The sequence below is a fragment of the Magnolia sinica genome, chromosome 13 (genome assembly GCF_029962835.1).
Source record: "Magnolia sinica isolate HGM2019 chromosome 13, MsV1, whole genome shotgun sequence".
NCBI lineage: Eukaryota > Viridiplantae > Streptophyta > Magnoliopsida > Magnoliales > Magnoliaceae > Magnolia > Magnolia sinica.
This window is the reverse complement of record NC_080585.1, coordinates 5,452,529-5,470,579: the sequence shown is the minus strand read 5'-3', so window position 1 is coordinate 5,470,579 and position 18,051 is coordinate 5,452,529. Positions and strand designations below refer to the sequence as shown.

The 18,051-nt window shown below is 39.0% G+C and overlaps 1 protein-coding gene across 1 annotated transcript; it reads right to left on the bottom strand.

Moving 5' to 3' along the window:
- Positions 1 to 2,415: 2,415 nt before the first annotated feature.
- Positions 2,416 to 5,349, bottom strand: LOC131222542 (cytokinin riboside 5'-monophosphate phosphoribohydrolase LOG1-like). Its single transcript, XM_058217657.1, has 7 exons — positions 4,780 to 5,349; positions 4,533 to 4,630; positions 4,355 to 4,385; positions 4,148 to 4,247; positions 3,867 to 3,937; positions 3,635 to 3,778; positions 2,416 to 2,915 (listed from the first exon to the last, which is right to left on the bottom strand). Exons 1-7 carry the CDS (start codon positions 4,912 to 4,914, stop codon positions 2,817 to 2,819), a joined length of 678 nt encoding a protein of 225 aa, XP_058073640.1. The 5' UTR covers positions 4,915 to 5,349; the 3' UTR covers positions 2,416 to 2,816.
- Positions 5,350 to 18,051: the final 12,702 nt, after the last annotated feature.

Sequence of the window (18,051 nt, the reverse complement as noted above, 5' to 3'; positions counted from 1 at the left end):
GTCACGTGCTGGCACAAAAATCAGTAGAATCTAATCATTGGGCTGACATTCAACCTGCCAACACGTGATGATTTAACTGCCCTGATGAATAGGGTAAAACACATGTAGGGTCCTTAAGATAAACGGACAGGATCCTGCACACGCTTAGGAATGTATATTGGAGAGCATGTGATGTAGGGATCTGTGGGGTCCACCGTGATGTATAGGTTTTATTCATGCTGTATATTCTTTTTTTTGGAGCATTTTATGATATGAACCCAAAAATCAGGCAGATCCAAGGCTCAAGTGGACCACACAGTGGGGATTGAACGGCCACCATTAAAAGCTTCTTGAGATCCTTAGAAGTTTTGCATCAAGCTGATATTTGTGTTTTCCTTTCATTTAGGTCTATATGAGCTTATGAACAGGTTGGATGACAAATAAACATCATGGTGGCCCCTAGGAAGGTTTGAATGGTGGGTGTCGTTATCACCACTCGTCCCTGTGGTGGGGTCCATTTGAGCTTTTGATCTGCCTCATTTTTGGCTTCGTAGCCTAAAATGATCTGGAAAAATGAATGGACGGTGTAGGTAAAACGTATACATCACGGTCGGCCCCATGGAGCCCCTGCCTGGGCAGGATATGAAGGCCCTATGTGAACAGACCTTTAGGAATAATATCACTTTTCATCTATCGTTTTCAAATATTTGTCTCCTCTTGAACTATTCTTCTCAAGAAAAAAAACAGAAGAGCAGCACACGTGCCAACGTGTCACACATGTGGGCCATGAAAATGCATGGATAAAACATCAAGATGTTCACTCCTTAGGTGGACTACACAAGTATGTAACCATTCCATTTTCTCAGTACTTGTGTGGGCCACTTGATGAGCCAAACCAATCTGATTTTTGGGCCAGGACGGACTGGGCAAATCCACATGATTCCCATCAGATGAATTGCAAAGATCCTCCACGTGTACCAAATTGGCACGTGTTTTTCAAATCTCCTAGAGAGATTCCCTCTAGAACTTTCAAAAGAAAAAAAAAACAGTTAAAACCATCAGACACAATCATCACCGTTGAAAACAATAGTACTCACGCATTGCGCATGCCTTTTGGTAATCATGCTTACCTTAAAGCAAAGCTTAATCTCTAGATATATGGAAATCATAAGTAGTGTTACAACTGAGCCAGTAGGGCCCAAAGCATCAAGTCCATCTCAACCGAACAGTTTTGATTGGACTGGGTGGGGCCCACCAATCGATTAATTCACCAAGTACTATTAATTAATTAGACTGTCCACGTTTCAGGTTTTTATATGGATTGCCTACTTGATCGAGTGGGCTCAAAATTCAGGTCCAGGCCCAAACAATCAGCCCAGTCCCAAGATTTCTTCTACGACTCTAAAAAAGCTCATATTCTATGAAGGGGAAAAAATAATAAAGGGTTGGATGGGCGTCAGAAACAAAAGAGTCAATTGGTATGTGGGGCCCACCTATAAAGGTACAATAGCAATCAAACAAGGTCTATAGGCTCCCGTCCACACATCAAGATGCAACAAAATAAAAAAAATTTAAAAAAAAGGCCAACGTCGCAATAAATAAAAAGGATCGAAAAGGAAAACTCGAATGAGACCGCTCTGGTGGACGTCAGAAGATCGTCTCTCTCTCTCTCTCTCTCTCTCTCTCATATGTAAGAGCATATAACATATGGGGTCCAGATCAAGTAGTGTCGAGTGTCCACAGTAATGAGTGCATCACATCCGTTCCATCCATCAGTTGCGACACCTCAAGTTCACCGTGAAAACTAAAAATCAGCTTGATCAGACACTCAGGTGAGCCACACATGAGCGAGAAATGAAAATCATTTCTATAACCACTAACTTAAATTGGGGTGGCCCATCTGAATCTCCGATCAGGATGATTTCTAGCATCATGGCCTAACATCGAAGCACACACCTTGTGGATGGGGTGAATCTGATGCACACATCATGGTGGGCCCCACAAAGGTGGATATTACCATGACTAGGACACTGTGATAGGTGCAACTCGATGGTTGGTTCGGATATCCTACAAGCTTGCTAAGATTGCACGTGTGTGCCACGTGGAAATGTGCGTGTTTAGATGGTACACGAGGGGTTAGCATGCCTCCATTGACCATCAGTGCAGATCTTAGCCTGTCTAATTTTAAATAAAAACCATAGAAAATATGGAAATTTTGTTGGAAACCGAGTCAAGCTAATTTGGGCGCGTTTGGATGCACAAGTAAATTAAATTGCAATCAGATTGGATTTGTTTTTATTTTTTATTTCTCAGCGAAAGATGATAGACGATGCATGATAAGGGTACATAGCAAATGGTCGGCTGCTTTTGTCATTTGGGCACAGCGTACGTGTGAGAACAAATGGCATGCTTGCATACATACATACATCCATAGAGGGAGAGAATCATTTTTATCTCTTTTTATTATTGAAAAATAAATATATTAGTAGTTGAAAGGGTTTGATTTTGAAAGCCCCATTCACACTCCTCTCCACACGTACACTTACACAGCACACGTGCAACTTAGAAACCTATGTGCTCCATCTGAATCGTTCATAAGCCGGTCCTCACCATATAGATAAGTATTAACAAACTCAGGACGGTTCACTCATCAGGAAAGCCACACGTGTGAGTACATTGAATGTGGACCGTTGTTTAGTTGCATGGGCTTACCCGATAAGTGGACCACCAGTCTAATTTGCGAGGCTGGCACACGTGCGGTGTTTGTGGAGAAGGTGCATGTCAGCTAGCAAACCACTAACAATTATCCATATATATGTACAATGGACGATTGAGATTTAACATCTTGGGATGGCCCCACTTGTAGAAGACTCGAGTAACTGGTCCACTTCCCAGCTTTGTCTGGGTGCAACCTTGTCATGAACTGGTGCATACACCTGCACCAAAGCAGCAATCACACTAACAACAAAATCATTCCATTTCAATAATTTCAGCAGCCAAACAACCAACCAAAGAAGACCCTACAACCACCCTAAATTGATACACGTGTCCACCTCGCACCTGTGTTGGAAATCCAAGCAGTACATTGGGTGGGACCCAGTTTCAAGATGCACAAAACTAAAAAAAAAAAAAAAAGGCAAGTATTTTCTTGTCTGGAGTCGAGCTGACAATGGTTTACAGTCCACCCAGTGAATAACTTCCAGCCTATCATGTTATTGCAACATCCAAACATTCCAATGGGTTGGCCCTACCACAATGATTATCTGATGAAAAAATCAGCTATATTCAGTCATCAGGTGGGCCACACCATAGAAAACAATGTCTACTCGTTGATAAATAAGAAAATACAAGTTTGGCCCACGATATGAGTGGATGTGGCTATTTTTGCAATAGGCAATAATCATGACGTGGACAACCTATTGGACGGGTGGGATGTGCTACCCAAATAAAATGTTAGAAGTCATCTTGTTAGTGGACTGTCCACTGTTTTCATCAGTGTGGGGCCCACCTGATTATGGACTACGCTGAGCTTTCGACCAAATCACTAAAATAAAAGGTGCCCCACATGAGACATGGCTTAGATGTTCCACACGTGTAGATTTAGACACACAATCTCCACACGTGCCAATATGACTGATATCTTATGATATCTTACCTCCATTTTCGTGATTAGTTCTTCTGCTGTTTCAGCAGAAACTACAATATGCCTTGCAGAATCCTTTATAAAGCCTTCTTCCACACCTTTATCAAACAATGCAAGCAGGTTGTTGTAGTAACCATCCACATTCAACAGGCCCACCTGTCCCGAATCCCAAGACCATGAAAACCCAAATTCATGAAATCCCATTTCACCAAATTTCAGACAAATCGAAAAAAGACAATCTTACTGGTTTCTCATGAATTCCCAGTTGAGACCATGCTATCATCTCCAGTAGCTCTTCCAGGGTCCCATAACCACCTAAACAAATCAGGCTACAACTTCAATCAAGTGGGGCCCACTTTCCACACACACATGATTGATTTGCACACACCCATTTCACCTTTTTTGTTTGGCACCACTTCAATTCCCAGGCATGGGAAAATGGGTGTATCCAAGTCAATGAAAATATTCAATAATCATGAGAGAGAGAGAGAGAGAGAGAGAGAGATTAGTAGTATTTGGATTGACCAGGGAGAGCAATGAAAGCATCTGCATTTTTGGCCATTTCTGATTTCCTTTCATGCATATCTGCAACTGTTTTCACCTCTCCAATGCTTCCTCCTGAAATCTGCACCGTTGAGTATTGAGTTTGATTTTTTATTTTTTTTGTCCTTTTAAAATTAATTTCCAGAAAATCTAAGAAGAAATGGAGAAATTTGAGAAAGATACAAATACCTCATGTGGGAGGAGAGCTTTAGGAATTACACTGCCAAAAGACAAAAAGAAGATATTGACACCAGGTTTTTAAATAAGAGATCCATAAACCAATCATATTTGATAACGAAAATTCCAAAAAAAAAAAAAAAAGAAAGAAAAAAAAAGAAAAAAAAGATGATGAAAAATGCATAAATACCCAAGAACATGGCATCCACCATTGAATACTGTCTGAGAAATGAGGCCCATCAGACCTACACTTCCACCACCATAAACCAAATTGATTTTTCTCTCAACCTAAAATAGAAAAAAGAAAGAAAACAGGATTAGAAAGCCAATTCAAAAACACCCCTCAAAAGTGTAGTATTTCAATTCCAAAAGAATGGAAAGTGGGTGTGTGGAAATCAATCAGGTTGTTGTAGATATCAATTCACTTGTCTTATTACCATCCGTTTTCCAAGATCAAGAGCTGCATCACTGAATGTAGACTTGTTTCCTGATCTACTCCCACAGAAAACACAAATCCTCTGAAATCTCCTTCTCTTTTCACTCTCTACATGTTTCTCTTCAACCCCTTCCATTCTTTCAAAAAAGGTGGAGAGAGAGAGAGAGAGAGAGAGAGAGAGAGAGAGAGAGAGAGGCTACACCCACAAACCCAGACAAGAAAGTAAGAGATAAGCCAATTAGAGGAAGCGAAAATTCAATATCTTCTATAGAAAGAGGCAGTAGCAGACACCCTTGCTTTTTACACACTCTCTCTCTCTATAGAGCGCCCTTTTGTCTGCTTAAACAACAAGTACTTGGTGTTGGAGAAGAGCCCAACAAGAATCCATCTCATCTATGCTTTTTTTTTTCCTCCCCCTCCTTTCCCCAATCAAACTCTCTCTCTCTCTCTCTCTCTCAGAAATAAATACATATGCTGGTAGTTCTTGCATCCTTGGATTTCAGAAGACCCAAATATCCTTTCTTTCCCATCTCTGCTCAGTCCAATCACATTGCTTGCTTTTCGCCCACTTTACAGTACTTTGGCTTTTCTACTTTCCCTGTACATACACTGCCCACCACGCACCACAAACTCCTCTCTCTCTCTCTCTCTACTTCTACATCTTTCTGCCATGTTCCACAACCATTGATTTATTTTGTATTTTTAATTTGAGTAGTTGCTTGCTTATTTATTTTGTTTATTCAATGCTTTCATTGTTTGGTTTCTTTGTTTCCTTCATTCATTGTTTTTTTTTAAATCCATGCTTTTGGCCTCCTCGTGGCCTAATCCTTACATCTTTAATATAGATGCGTTTGGCTGTCCTTACATCGCCTTTTGCTGGAATTGATTTTCCCTCAAATCTAACTGCTCCATCATTTTGGGTTCCTAGTCAAACTCAGTGAATCGACCATTCTACTGCCAGTTTATGTACGTAATAACTCCCTTTCCTTTAAGGTAACTCATGTACACGCCACACATGTGCCAGCATGACATAGATACAGGATCCAATCGATTCATGAGATTAGTAGCACTACGTAGACACCCTGTTCAAAGAATCAGATTGATCTACTGTTCAGGTGGGCCACGGTTCACGAAACAAATGCGCCACTGCGAAAAACTTAGAGAAAGTTTTCTAATCCATCCCCTCTATGAGCGGACCAGATATTTTTGAGAAAGAAAATCTACATAGTTGGACCCAGTTGATAGGTGGCTTGGATTTTGTACCTACCCGTCCTGCTATCACAAGTCCTGGCATGTACATGACTTGACTTCTACACGCCTGTATACTTAATATAACTCTCTTCTTTTTTAAAAAAAAAATGGAAGTTAAGCAGCACAATGAAGTGGGGCCCACTTTTCATGCTCACGTGATTGATTTACACAATTATTTCTTTCCTTTTTTTTTTTTTGGGCACTTAGTGCAGCACTCTACGTGTGCTCCAATACACGAAATTTGGTAAAACTAAGGTTTGGAAATCGGTTTTGGTGCTATCCTTGCATGGGCTGCGTTCAACTCATGCAGGCTAATTCAGTTGAACTGTCCAGGGACAATGCCATGAACTAAGCACCAAGGTATTGGCTATGAAATGAGTTTTGGCATCTAGCAGCCTACCTCTTGACCCAAACAGAGATCATACCCACACTGCAACAAAATAATTCTTTTTCTTCGTAAGTGTTATCCGTGTTGGGATTGTGCTAAACAAATCTAAATTCAATCAAACAAAATAAAATTAAACATTTAGAAAAAAAATTAAAAAAACCATGCACAAAACACAAATTTTACATAGAAAAATCGTCACGGGAAAAAATAATGACACAAAGCGATAATCATTCTATTAGTAAACAACATTACAAGAGATGATGCACTCACAATAGTGAGAATTTCTTTAGAATATTGCGGAACATTAGATTATTTTTTTTTCTAAAACCCTTAATGACATATTAACAATCTCTTAAAATACTTTAATTTCAATTCTACCTATATATATAGCATCATAATAGAATAGAAAACAAATCGCACACTTATGTAGTTCTGCATGCACTATTAATTTAAATGTCAATTGATTGACGCTAATTGAGCATCATTCGATCGATTGAGTAAACGAAAGCTCAAGGGATCAAACTAATCCAAAATTATCCAAAGAGTAAAAAGGATTTTATCGAATATTATTAATCGATCTAACATGATCTAATCTATCTAATGACCAATCTACACATATCAGAGTTCACTCGATTGATCGACCAAAGTGGTCGATCGATCAAACCCATGTTCTATGTACAGATTAAAAACATCTCACAACAGTTCACACATAAATCCAATTTTTCAAAAAAAAAAAATCTTTAGAATTTTTGTAGTTTTTTTTTTTTTTTAAATGACGTGAAGGTGTCCCTGCCCCATTTTGAGGTGAGATTATTCATCGTTGATGCACGCAATCACCCATATACCACATGCATCGGGTAATTAAAGTCGCATATGTTCGTATTTTTTTAAAGATGTTGATTTGTAGTGTTATCTTATCTCTCTCCTTTTTTCGCACATAAATCATTCCATATTTTCATTTTTAATATGAAAAATTACCTTGTGATTAACATTTTAAATTTTTAAAAAACACCTTGTGGTTAACATTCATTGGTAAACACTTAACAAGACCATGTCATAGTCATTATACTTAACTATTAACCAATAAGAAAAACTTTTTAACCATAATTTATATAAATGGTAAAATGAACGTGTGAGAATCATTTTTGAGCTAATTTTAAGACTCTTGAAAGGGTTTGATGCATTGTGATGAAAGAGGTTGACAGAGCTTTGGCCGTCATCGTAGAATGTGGATTTGGGCTATACATGGAGGGCAATGGAGTCGCTTGGGCAAAGGTAGTTCTAGATGGCCCAATGGACAATGAAGGTGAACTCACCGCTAAGATAGACGGCAATGGCAATCTTGGAAATAAAGCACATCCAAGCTAGGGTAGAATTTGATGGGCAATGGAGATTGATCCAACCAAAGGGTGTTGTTGGGTTTGTATTTTTGCCCATGGCCTTAGTCTTGTTGCCCTATATTCATGTCATTGGTTAGGTTTAGGGTTATGTTAGGAGGAGAGAGAGAAAAAAGGTTAGAGTTAGGGGGTGAGTTGGGAGGGCTAACATTATTTTTTACAACAAGATTTTGCTAGCACAAGTCATAACCATATTTTTTCTATCCAAAACTTCTACTAGAGGGTTTTTTTTATATACCATATTTGAAAAATGGAAGGTGTTGCTTAGCAAAACCATAGTCAATAAAATGTCATATGATAAAAAACGGTATATAAAATGTTCAGGTTTAAATCAATAAAAAAAAACAAATATTTAAATATTAAAAAGTTAAGATTTAATTTCATGCACGTGTATATATTATATTTAAATAAAATTGAAGTAAAAGGCTTCCATTTAAAAAAATTATATTGTCTAAATGCAGAAACATATGTTGGTAATTAAAGAGTGGGTTAATATTATTCTTTGCCCCTACTAAATCCTTCATTTTAAGTATTCCCCATATAAATTGATCTTCCACCATTTGCCCAATTTTATCAATGGTGGTGACCACCAACTTTTATTTTTAAATCGCTTTCAAAAGATTTTTAAATAAAGTACTTTTTTTTATAATTTAAAAAAAAAAAAAAAAAAAAAAAAAAAAAAAACAAAGGTTTAATTTGATTTGCCAAAAAAATAATTATTTCTATCTTATGATACATGTGGAGTTCTAAATTAATTGTATAAGTTTTATTTTTTAATGTATAAGGCAAAGGGTGTTATATGTCAAAGCCTCTTTATAAACATGAGAAATCATCTAATGTGATTGGTGTTTGGAAACCTTTCCGTGCCCATCGCTTATCTGGACCATCCATTAGGTTTAGATAGCCCTTCTTTTGCTATTGTACAAAGATCACAGCAATCGGATCGTACTAAACATCCACGCATAAATAATCTTGTCCATTCAATTTTGCATGCCACCGATTAGATAGTGTTGATCATTCAATCAGTATTATTTTCCAGAAAACCTATGAAGAGTGGGGTAGGCCGAAATGATGGTCCAGATTGATGATGTGGAAGATTTCCGTACAATTATCTCAATAGATCATCCATCTTTGTTATAGGTGTAGAATAGGGTGGTAGTTCACACCCCTTTATCAATGATTGTTATTTCACGTGTAATTTTTTTCAGGGCCTGTGTATCACCCATCTTACTCTGCCGGAGCATCAAAGTTTTCCTTCTTGTTTAATACAAAATTGGCACCATTCAAGAAACTAGGGTTGCTCTTTGGAAGGACATGCATGGAGGGTTGAAAATACTCGTCTACTATTCGGTGGGCCCCATCTCTCCTAATTAAACCACTTTTTCTATAGTCATTCTAAGATATTTGCCTTTGTTGTTAATAGCTTAGTTGCTTAGCTCATCTCAACCGTTGGGTGGTGAGGGCCCCAAAATTCTCTTAAATTGCCCACAAGGGTTGATCAGGTGTGAGTTGACCACAACTAATTTTAGTGTGGGAAAACATCCCAACCGTTGGATCTTCAATCTGATAGGTTGTGAGGGGTGTCATCAAGTGCGAGGACTACCTTGTTGGATGTGTCCCACCACTGCTTCGATGGACGCGTAGAAATGACTATAACACTGGCCTCACACGTGGAAACAAGTCACGCGGATGTAAGATTTTGGGTCCTTTTATAGGGTTTGATCTGATTAGATCCTGTTGGGCCCACCTCCTTTGGTGTTTTGCAGCAAAAGAAATGAAACACATGTATATACTGTATAAAACACTTTTTCTGGACACTTTATTACCCGTACAACAAGCGTGCATACTTATTGATCTGGACCATCCAAACAATGGAGTACCTCTTAGATGGGCCATAGCCCAAAATTCATCCTCGTTGGACTTTCCATCTGTTCAATCAAGTCCCAAAAGCGCATTTTTAGGTGGCCCATTGTATTAGATGGTCCTGATCAACTGGTGTATGAACTAGTTAGACAGTAGGCATGGTTTGCATGGTTTCTCAAAAAATAAATAAAATAAATCACTCCTTGCAAAACAAAGCCTATAGATTTTGATTCCGATTTTAGCAAGTTAGCAAAGGTACAAGATAACTATTTTGTTAATCTACAAGCTAATGAATATTTGTATATTATAATCACATTCTTGAGAAACGGGTCATTTTGGAGAGATCCAATGCAAAAAAATAATAAATAAATAAATCACTTCATGCAAAACAAAGCCGGTAGATTTTAATTTCCTATCTTAGCAAGCTAAGGTACAAAAGCTATCTTATTACTCGTTTTGATCGTATTCTTGATAAATGAGTACCATGTTACTATCATAGTTTCGAGAAATGATCCATTTCTCTCATAGCACTATTAAGATATCTTTCTCCAAATTGCATTAATTAGGTCACTTGGACAATTCAATTGATCCATCTAAACTAGGAGTGCAGCTTGGGTTGGGCCAACTAAAACTCAATTGGCTCCACTTGGACTTTGGGACATGTTGGATTGAGGTTGGGATGGGCTTGGATTTAAAACCCTCAACCAAACCTAAATTGGGTTGGATTTGAATTTAGTCCTTGGGCAATCCAACACACATGTTATAAATAGTCATAATTTGGTCAAATGCATAAAATTATGAATAGTGTCAGGCGTACTAAAGTTGTATCCGACTTGAATCGATTAAATGTTTATAACTTCGGGCACCTAACTAGCTAAATTAGGATTGGACCTATGAAGGTTGATTTAATTGTTTATTTGCCGATTATTGTAGCAATCAGACAATTTAAGGAGTGGTGAACTTAATTTAAATGTGACATACCACCATTATTTTTTATGAATAGCATGTTCAAATTGTGAGCTCCTTTACATGTGCTATACGTTGAAGTGTTTTACATATCTTCCAACCATTCACAATAGGAACTCGAAGTTAAATGATCATGAGTCACGAAATAGAGTCATGATTTTATTAGAAAGGTTGAAATCATCTACAACTTGTTTTAAGCAATCCACAAAATGCCCAATTTTTATGGGTCTAACAATGTTCTATACCTGGCATTCAGTCTACAAAATTTTTAACTTTATTTTGTTGGTGTTATTTTGTTAGTTACATGTATTGCTTTAATGACAATACTTGATGGTACATATTTCATTTTGTGTTAATTTATTAGTTACAGTTGTTAATTCAACTCAAACAGACTCCATCCATATTGAATTTTGATAATTTATTAGTTACAGTTGTTAATTCAACTCAAATGGACTCGATCCATATTGAATTTTGATAAGGTTGAGTTTGTTTGGGTTGCTTCTAAAGTTGGGTTGAACCTTAAGCCAACTCCACTAGAAGTTTGGGTAAGGCTTGGGTTGACCCTCAACCTAACCAAACCCTTACCCAAACCACTTTACTTGCATCCCTAATTTGAATTATGCAATATTCATTTATCTTCATGGTTTCTAAAATGAATGGTTATGAAAAATAAGATCAGCTCAAGAGTGAATTACATAATCCAATCCATGCATTTATTTCTTGTCGCCCCATTGAATGTGTAATTCGATTAATGGATGATTTGGATATTGCGGCTAAGATGCGAGTACTATAATTTATGTTGTTCCAAGCATGGGATCAATGATTTTTTTGACGCGGTGAATGTCATAAACATGTCCATATTAGAAACATCCTTTCCCCTCTTACATACCCATGAAACTTAGGAGTCATTTGGCACCATTAGTGAAATCCTTAATAAGAGTTTGGATTACATTTAAAATGCTTCCAAGAGTTAGCATGTGTAATATGTGTTTCACTAGACTATTAAACTATTGGGCACATGGTTCACTGATGATATTTCAAAACAACTACTTTATCAATTGCATCACAATAATTACTTTAATATGATGATAAGTGTCGTCCAAACATTGACCATGTAAATTAACTGTTAAAAATTATTTGTTAGTCACTCAAACATATCTTGTGCTTGTGGTCCATCCAATACTTGAAATTTCATCATTTTCAAGCAAAAAATATATATTTCGGTGGGCTTATTACAACAATTGTGTCAAATATTACATACGTTCTCTAGTTAGATATATTAAAGTTAATTTAGTAATTAAATTCAAACCCCTATAAATATACCATGCATAGTTACTTTTGGATTAAAATTAATTTCCATCTTAGGATGCCAAAAACGATACGAGGATTTAAAATCCAAGGGTTCCGAATCCACAATCCCAAATGGGCCCTTAGCCTTTTAAGCTTTAATATCAAGCTCTTTCTACGGTCATGTTATTTATACAAGGGCAACACATGTAAAGACAAAGTGATCTTTATAATCGGTAATTCCTTAGTAATATATTACACGGTTAGTAATATATTACACGGTTAGAAGATGGAGAGAGACATAACTCCGGTACTCTTGATTTAAAAAAAAAAAGAAGAGAGTTTTAGTGAAGAAAAAAGCTTGTTAAATCTCTATTTTAAGGACATAAATACATTGTTGGGCCACATAAATCTTTCACTCTCTCCCCCGTAGCTTTTAGATTTTAATGTAGCTATTTTATTTCATGGTTGATTTGGTTGCATCATTCGTGGGCGGACGTTTTCAAAAACAAATTTCTCCTTATTGTAACATTTAATCATTTCTTGAGGGTGGTCCACATGTGGAGACAGGGACATACGAACCCTCTGCAGACTCTACAAATTAGAGAAGACCTAAATAGAGCCTATAAATGGCTAGCTTATTTGGCAGGTGGGCCATTCCAAGCCTCAATGCTTGGATGTAGATGGGTGACTGGCTTCAATATAAAAAGCAATGCAGACTTCTATGATAGCTCACCGCTATTTTTAAAATAGTGTCCTACCCATCTATCTATAAGCAGCTTGTAGGCATATTAATACAGTGGAAACAGTACAAGTTGGGCAAATGGGTGATGGGTAATAATTCTAAATTAGATTTTTTAAAAATCCCATTTCTGAATCCAATTTTATCAAGTAAACGGTCAAGAACTTGCTGTGGCCCGCATTTAGACGGTTAGGATTTTATGGTGCACACAGCATGTAGGGTGAGCAAACGTCCTGCGTTTTTTAAACGGTGGTGAACTATCATGTTTAACATGGTGGGTGAGCAGTGATACGGACTTATCATATCCATTAAATTAGATTTTCTTTTCTAAATATTCATTTAGATAATGGGCGTTTTTGTAGTTTACGAAAGCTATGATTATCAAGTCAAAACTAATCATGTCCACGCGAAAATTGGTTGTTGTAAACATCAGGTGCTGGGTTTATCTTCTGCAAACAATCTTGTCCGTCCATTTTTGCATGCCACTGACTTTTAGCGATATGCACAGTCATGATTATTCGTGGATGGGATCCACCCCGTCCATCAGGTGGACCACCTTGTGTTTGGACTGGGCTCTAAAAATCAGGCCGATTCAAAACTCAAGTGGGCTACCCCATGGAAAAGTTGAGATGGGAAGTTCACCGTTAAAATCGTACAAGTTAAGACGGGAGGTCCACCATGGCGTGCATATGCCATTCACTCCACTCATCTGAGTCAACACACCAGGATGAATGGATTCCCAAAAATTCAGGACATTCCAAGACTCATGTGGGCCACACTACGTTTGAATTTAGAGTTTCAAGCATGATTTTGCACCATTCCCTATGGTGTGTCCCATTTACGTCTTGGATTTGATTTATTTCCAGGATCTATGGTAAAAATATTCTTGTGCACCTGATGGATGGTGTAGATCTGATGCATATTCTCTTTCGTGGTGTTCGGTCGGTTGTAAGCCCGCCCACCGTACGACAGGGATTTCACATGCATTAAAAAATGTGAGTTACCAAACGCCCATTTGGAGATGCGTGTGAAGATTCCCTCTCCTTCCCCCAATCCCCACTATTGGATGAATAGTGGGAAAACATGTGCGCACGGAATGTTGGTGAGCACTACGCGCACGATGTCTTTTTCCAGATCACGCAGGCGCTAGGCTGTCAACGTGCTGGGCCTGGGTGGGCTTAGGCCCGAATATTTATCGTTTCATCGGGGCCTTCGGGCCGGGCCTATTCAAAATTCTAATTTTCCTGGCCCGAGCTCGCCCCATTGACACCCCTAGCTAAGCAAGCGCTGATGACTTTTGCCGTGGATGTAGGTTGGAGGACCCATTTCTTGTCATAACCATGATGGGGCCCATCTGGCTGCATGATCAGATAATCCAGACCATTGGATGGGTTTGATCTACCATGAATGGGAGACTGCATAAATATTGCGCTGATGGGACAGTCGTAACCACTAGATTTTCGCGTTAAACACTTATAATGCTGCTGATCAACTGCATGGCCCAGAAGGTGGAAAATCCAAACCATCCGTTCAACCGGCTGGCTCATGTGAGGACTCCCCAACCCTACGGATCAGAATCCACTTAAAATAGGATATGCTACGACCATCTGTATCTAAGGCTGCAAGTGGACTGGACCCACATTTTGAACTGATTGGGATGGGCCCACTAAAAATGTGGATTTTCCTCTTCTCTTACATGGAGAAGACGGTAGTAATCATCTGATTTTTTTCCCTTCGAAGTCGGACAAGTCACTATCTTGCTTTTGACTGTTCATTTGATAATCTGATAGCCATCATTTGGACGGTTGGATATCTCTTCCACAATTTGGCCCAAAATCCTCACCCACGTCCATCCCATGTATATGTTCTGCTTGTACTAAGGGCAGTCAATGGGCTCAAGAGGCCCATTACATTATCAGGCCTGGCCCGGAGGCCAGCTGTCCTAAAACTCAAGGGCGTCATACACAGGTTAGGCCCAAGTCCAACATGGGCCTAACATAGAAGGTCCAAGTCACAGCCCAAAAAGTAATAAAATCCAATCCATTGATCAAGTGGGCCATGCATACTCACATTTGTCAGATATAAGAAATGTAAGTATCAAGCCAGGTCAGGTTGAGTTGGGTTGAGCTGGGATAAAATAATAAAATGACTTTAGCCTCAGATGGACCTGAAAATTGATAGGGCCAGTCAGGTCCAAGCCCGTCTAAGTTTGGGTCCGGCTCGCATGGCAGGTGGGTCACTGAGGGATGCTGCGCTGTGGATGGGACCCTGATTGTAGAGACCACCTTGATGTATGAATTGTATATCTATGCCGTCCATCTGTTTTTTCAGCTCATTTTAGAGTATGGGTTCACAAATGAAGCAAATCCAAATCTCAGGTGGACCACACACCACAAGAAACAGTGGTGATTGACCGTAAAAAACTTTTGTTGGACATAGTAGTTTTAGATCAAGATGATATTTGTGTTTTGCCTTCATCCAGGTCTGTGTGACCTTAGCAACAGGTTGGATGGAAAATAAACCTTACAGTGGACCCGAGGAAGATTTTAATGGTGGCCGTTCAATAGACAATGTTTTTTATCTGCTTACTTTTTGGCCCATGTTCTAAAATGAGCTGAAAAAATGGATGGACGGGTATATATACAACAGATACATCAAGGTGGGCCCCATGGTCAGGGTACTACCCACGTGGCTGGATCCAGGATTGCAGCCAGCTATTACGGTCCACCGGCACCAGTGCCATATATCATGCATGATGGGGTACACTTAATGAACGGCTTAGATCTTATTCAAAAGTGGTTGGCGGGGCTCTGGTTCGTGCTCGGGCCGTGCAAAATCATCATTAGCTAGGCTCGTTCCTGCCTTTGCCCATCACGGGCCCAGGCCGGACCCTGGCTTAAAGATTTTTGTAGGCGGGCTGGGCTTGGCAGACCCGGACCCGGCAGCCGTTGGAAACGGGAGGGGATGCTTCGAGTCATGTGACGTGACTGGTGACGTACACGGAATCAAAGTCAAAATTTTATTTTGAAAAACGTTTCCCTGCAATCGTTGCATGCGATCTTTTACATACAATGCTTTCTTTTTCAAACTGTAAATTTTTGGAAAATCTGAACTGTGAAAAGGCTGAACCACAGCATAAAGATCATGTAGGTTGGGAAACAGGATGATTCACTTCCTATGTGTGCTACACCGTCGAGATAAATGAAAAACGATAATGCATGCTCAAGGCCTGAGTGTGGCGCACGTAATGAAGGGATTTATATGGTTTAGTCTCTAATTGTTTTTGGATTGAAAACACCTTTTCTACGGCTCGGATTTACTAAAAAACTGACACGTTGGCGGAAAAGAAAGCTCAATATGTGAAAGTTCCAAACGTTGCAGTTGATTCAGCTCTATCTGAGACGTGTGAATGGTTATTGCCTGTGACCCCGGGCACAGAGATATCTATGTGCCCTGAACTGTGTGGGGCCCATAGAGATATCTGTGGATAATCCACTCCGTCCATATCTTTTGAAAGATCAAAATAGGATAGGATTTTAAAAATCAGGCAGATCCAAAATTCATGTCAGCCAAAGCACACGAAACGGTGGGGATTAAACGTCTGGCAGTGACAGAAGTTTTGTATCTGGATGATATTTGTTCCTACTGTTTATCTGAGTGATAATAATTCTATGAACGGTCTGGATGACATATAATCATCATGGTCAGATCCAGGGATCTTTCAACGGTGGATGTTGTTGTTCCCATTATTTTGTTGGTGTGGCCCACCTTAGTCTTGGATATCCCTGATTTTTAGAATCTTGTCTTATAGTGGTCTTTCAAAACAGATGGACTGAGTGGATTTTTCACGGACACCTCTGTAGACCTATCATCATTAGACGTATGAAAACGAGACAATGGGAGCGGAAACGTCCACCGTTGAAACCTTCCTAGCTGACCATGATGTTTATATGCAATCCAAACAGTTCATTAGGTTATTGCCACTCAGATGAACAGTAGGCACCAATATCGCCCTTATAGAAAACTTCTGTGGCCCGCACAAATTTTCCAATGGTGGGCGTTCAATCCACTCTGTTTCGTTTGGTATGGCCCACATGAGTATTGGATCTGCCTGATTTTTACACTCCTGTCTTATTGTAGTCTTGCACCTGATAGACGGAGTGGATTTGTCACGGGCATCTCTGGGGCCCCACACAGCTTCCACAGGAATACCTCTGTGCCCGGGGGCACGGCGCAAACCATCAAAATATGAGACGTGGTGTCTGTGATACCTGCATGTGGATAGGACCGGCATGGTTCATCTATAAATAAACATCATGATAAATGAAGTTTTTTGAATGGCTTGGATTGACTATTAATGGGACCCATTTCCTGTAGAAGCGATGACGTACGTAATCTTATGGTACTACCAGAAGTACGTTATCATTTATCATTTTAAAGAGATGCGTTTTCGATGAGCTAGCTAACTCGTCAACGCCGTCGCATTTGACGACACAGATGCATCGAACGAAAAGCAGAAATTTTAAATGTCTTGTAAATGACCAAATTACCCAGCCAAAATAATTTCTTAACAAATTTTATATCTGGTCCGTTCTTCTACATAGGTTGAATTGGTTGGTGAGCCAGACATCAAAAGCTATCAGACCCAACAAAATCAGGATTAGCTGTTGGTCCTTAAAACGTGGACGGTTCGGATAATCAAACTATTTTTGAAATTTGCCGTTTTTCAAAAACTATTTCAAATTTTCAAATTTCCGGTGGTGCGTGCTTTTGTCCCGCGTTGGAAAGATAGGAAAAGTTTTGGGGTTTATATACGAATACGTGTGTAAAAGTGTCCATAATCAGAGCTAGCTAGGTTAGCTTGCTCGACTTGTTTCGAAAAAGGTTGATTTGACTTAGTTTGAAACTAAGTTGGAGTTGATTTTTTGAGCTTGAAACTAGGTTAGCTTACTCGACTTGATTTAAAAAAGGTTGATTTGACTTAGTTCGAAATTGAGTTAGAGTTGATTTTTTGAACTTGAAAATGAGTTCCAGCTGAATACGAGTTAGCCTCAGCTCATATCGAATTCAGATCAAACCAATTCAATGACTTAGTTACTTTGATATTGATGTCGCTTATCAAGTGTTTGACGAAATGACTCAATGAAGGGTAGCTAGTGGCATGTGGTGACAAGAAAGGTATGCATATGAAACAAATATTTTTTTTTCTTTGTTTTTATATTGCTTAGAAGGTGTTTGATAAAATACCTATAAAACTATTGCCATTGTTTCTTATACAATGGGGTTTTAAAGGCACAGTCCAGATGTTTATGAAAATGTTGCACAAATGAACTTAGCTCGAATTAGCCCGAGCTGCTGACCAAACCAAGTCGAGCCGAG

Coding starts and splice junctions, on each gene's coding strand:
- LOC131222542 (XM_058217657.1), bottom strand. CDS start 4,914: ATGGAAGGGGTTGAAGAGAAACATGTAGAGAGTGAAAAGAGAAGGAGA. Junction 4,386..4,532: donor GGTGGATGCCATGTTCTTGG/GTATTTATGCAT, acceptor GTCTTTTGGCAG/TGTAATTCCTAAAGCTCTCC. Junction 3,779..3,866: donor TGGGAATTCATGAGAAACCA/GTAAGATTGTCT, acceptor GATTCGGGACAG/GTGGGCCTGTTGAATGTGGA.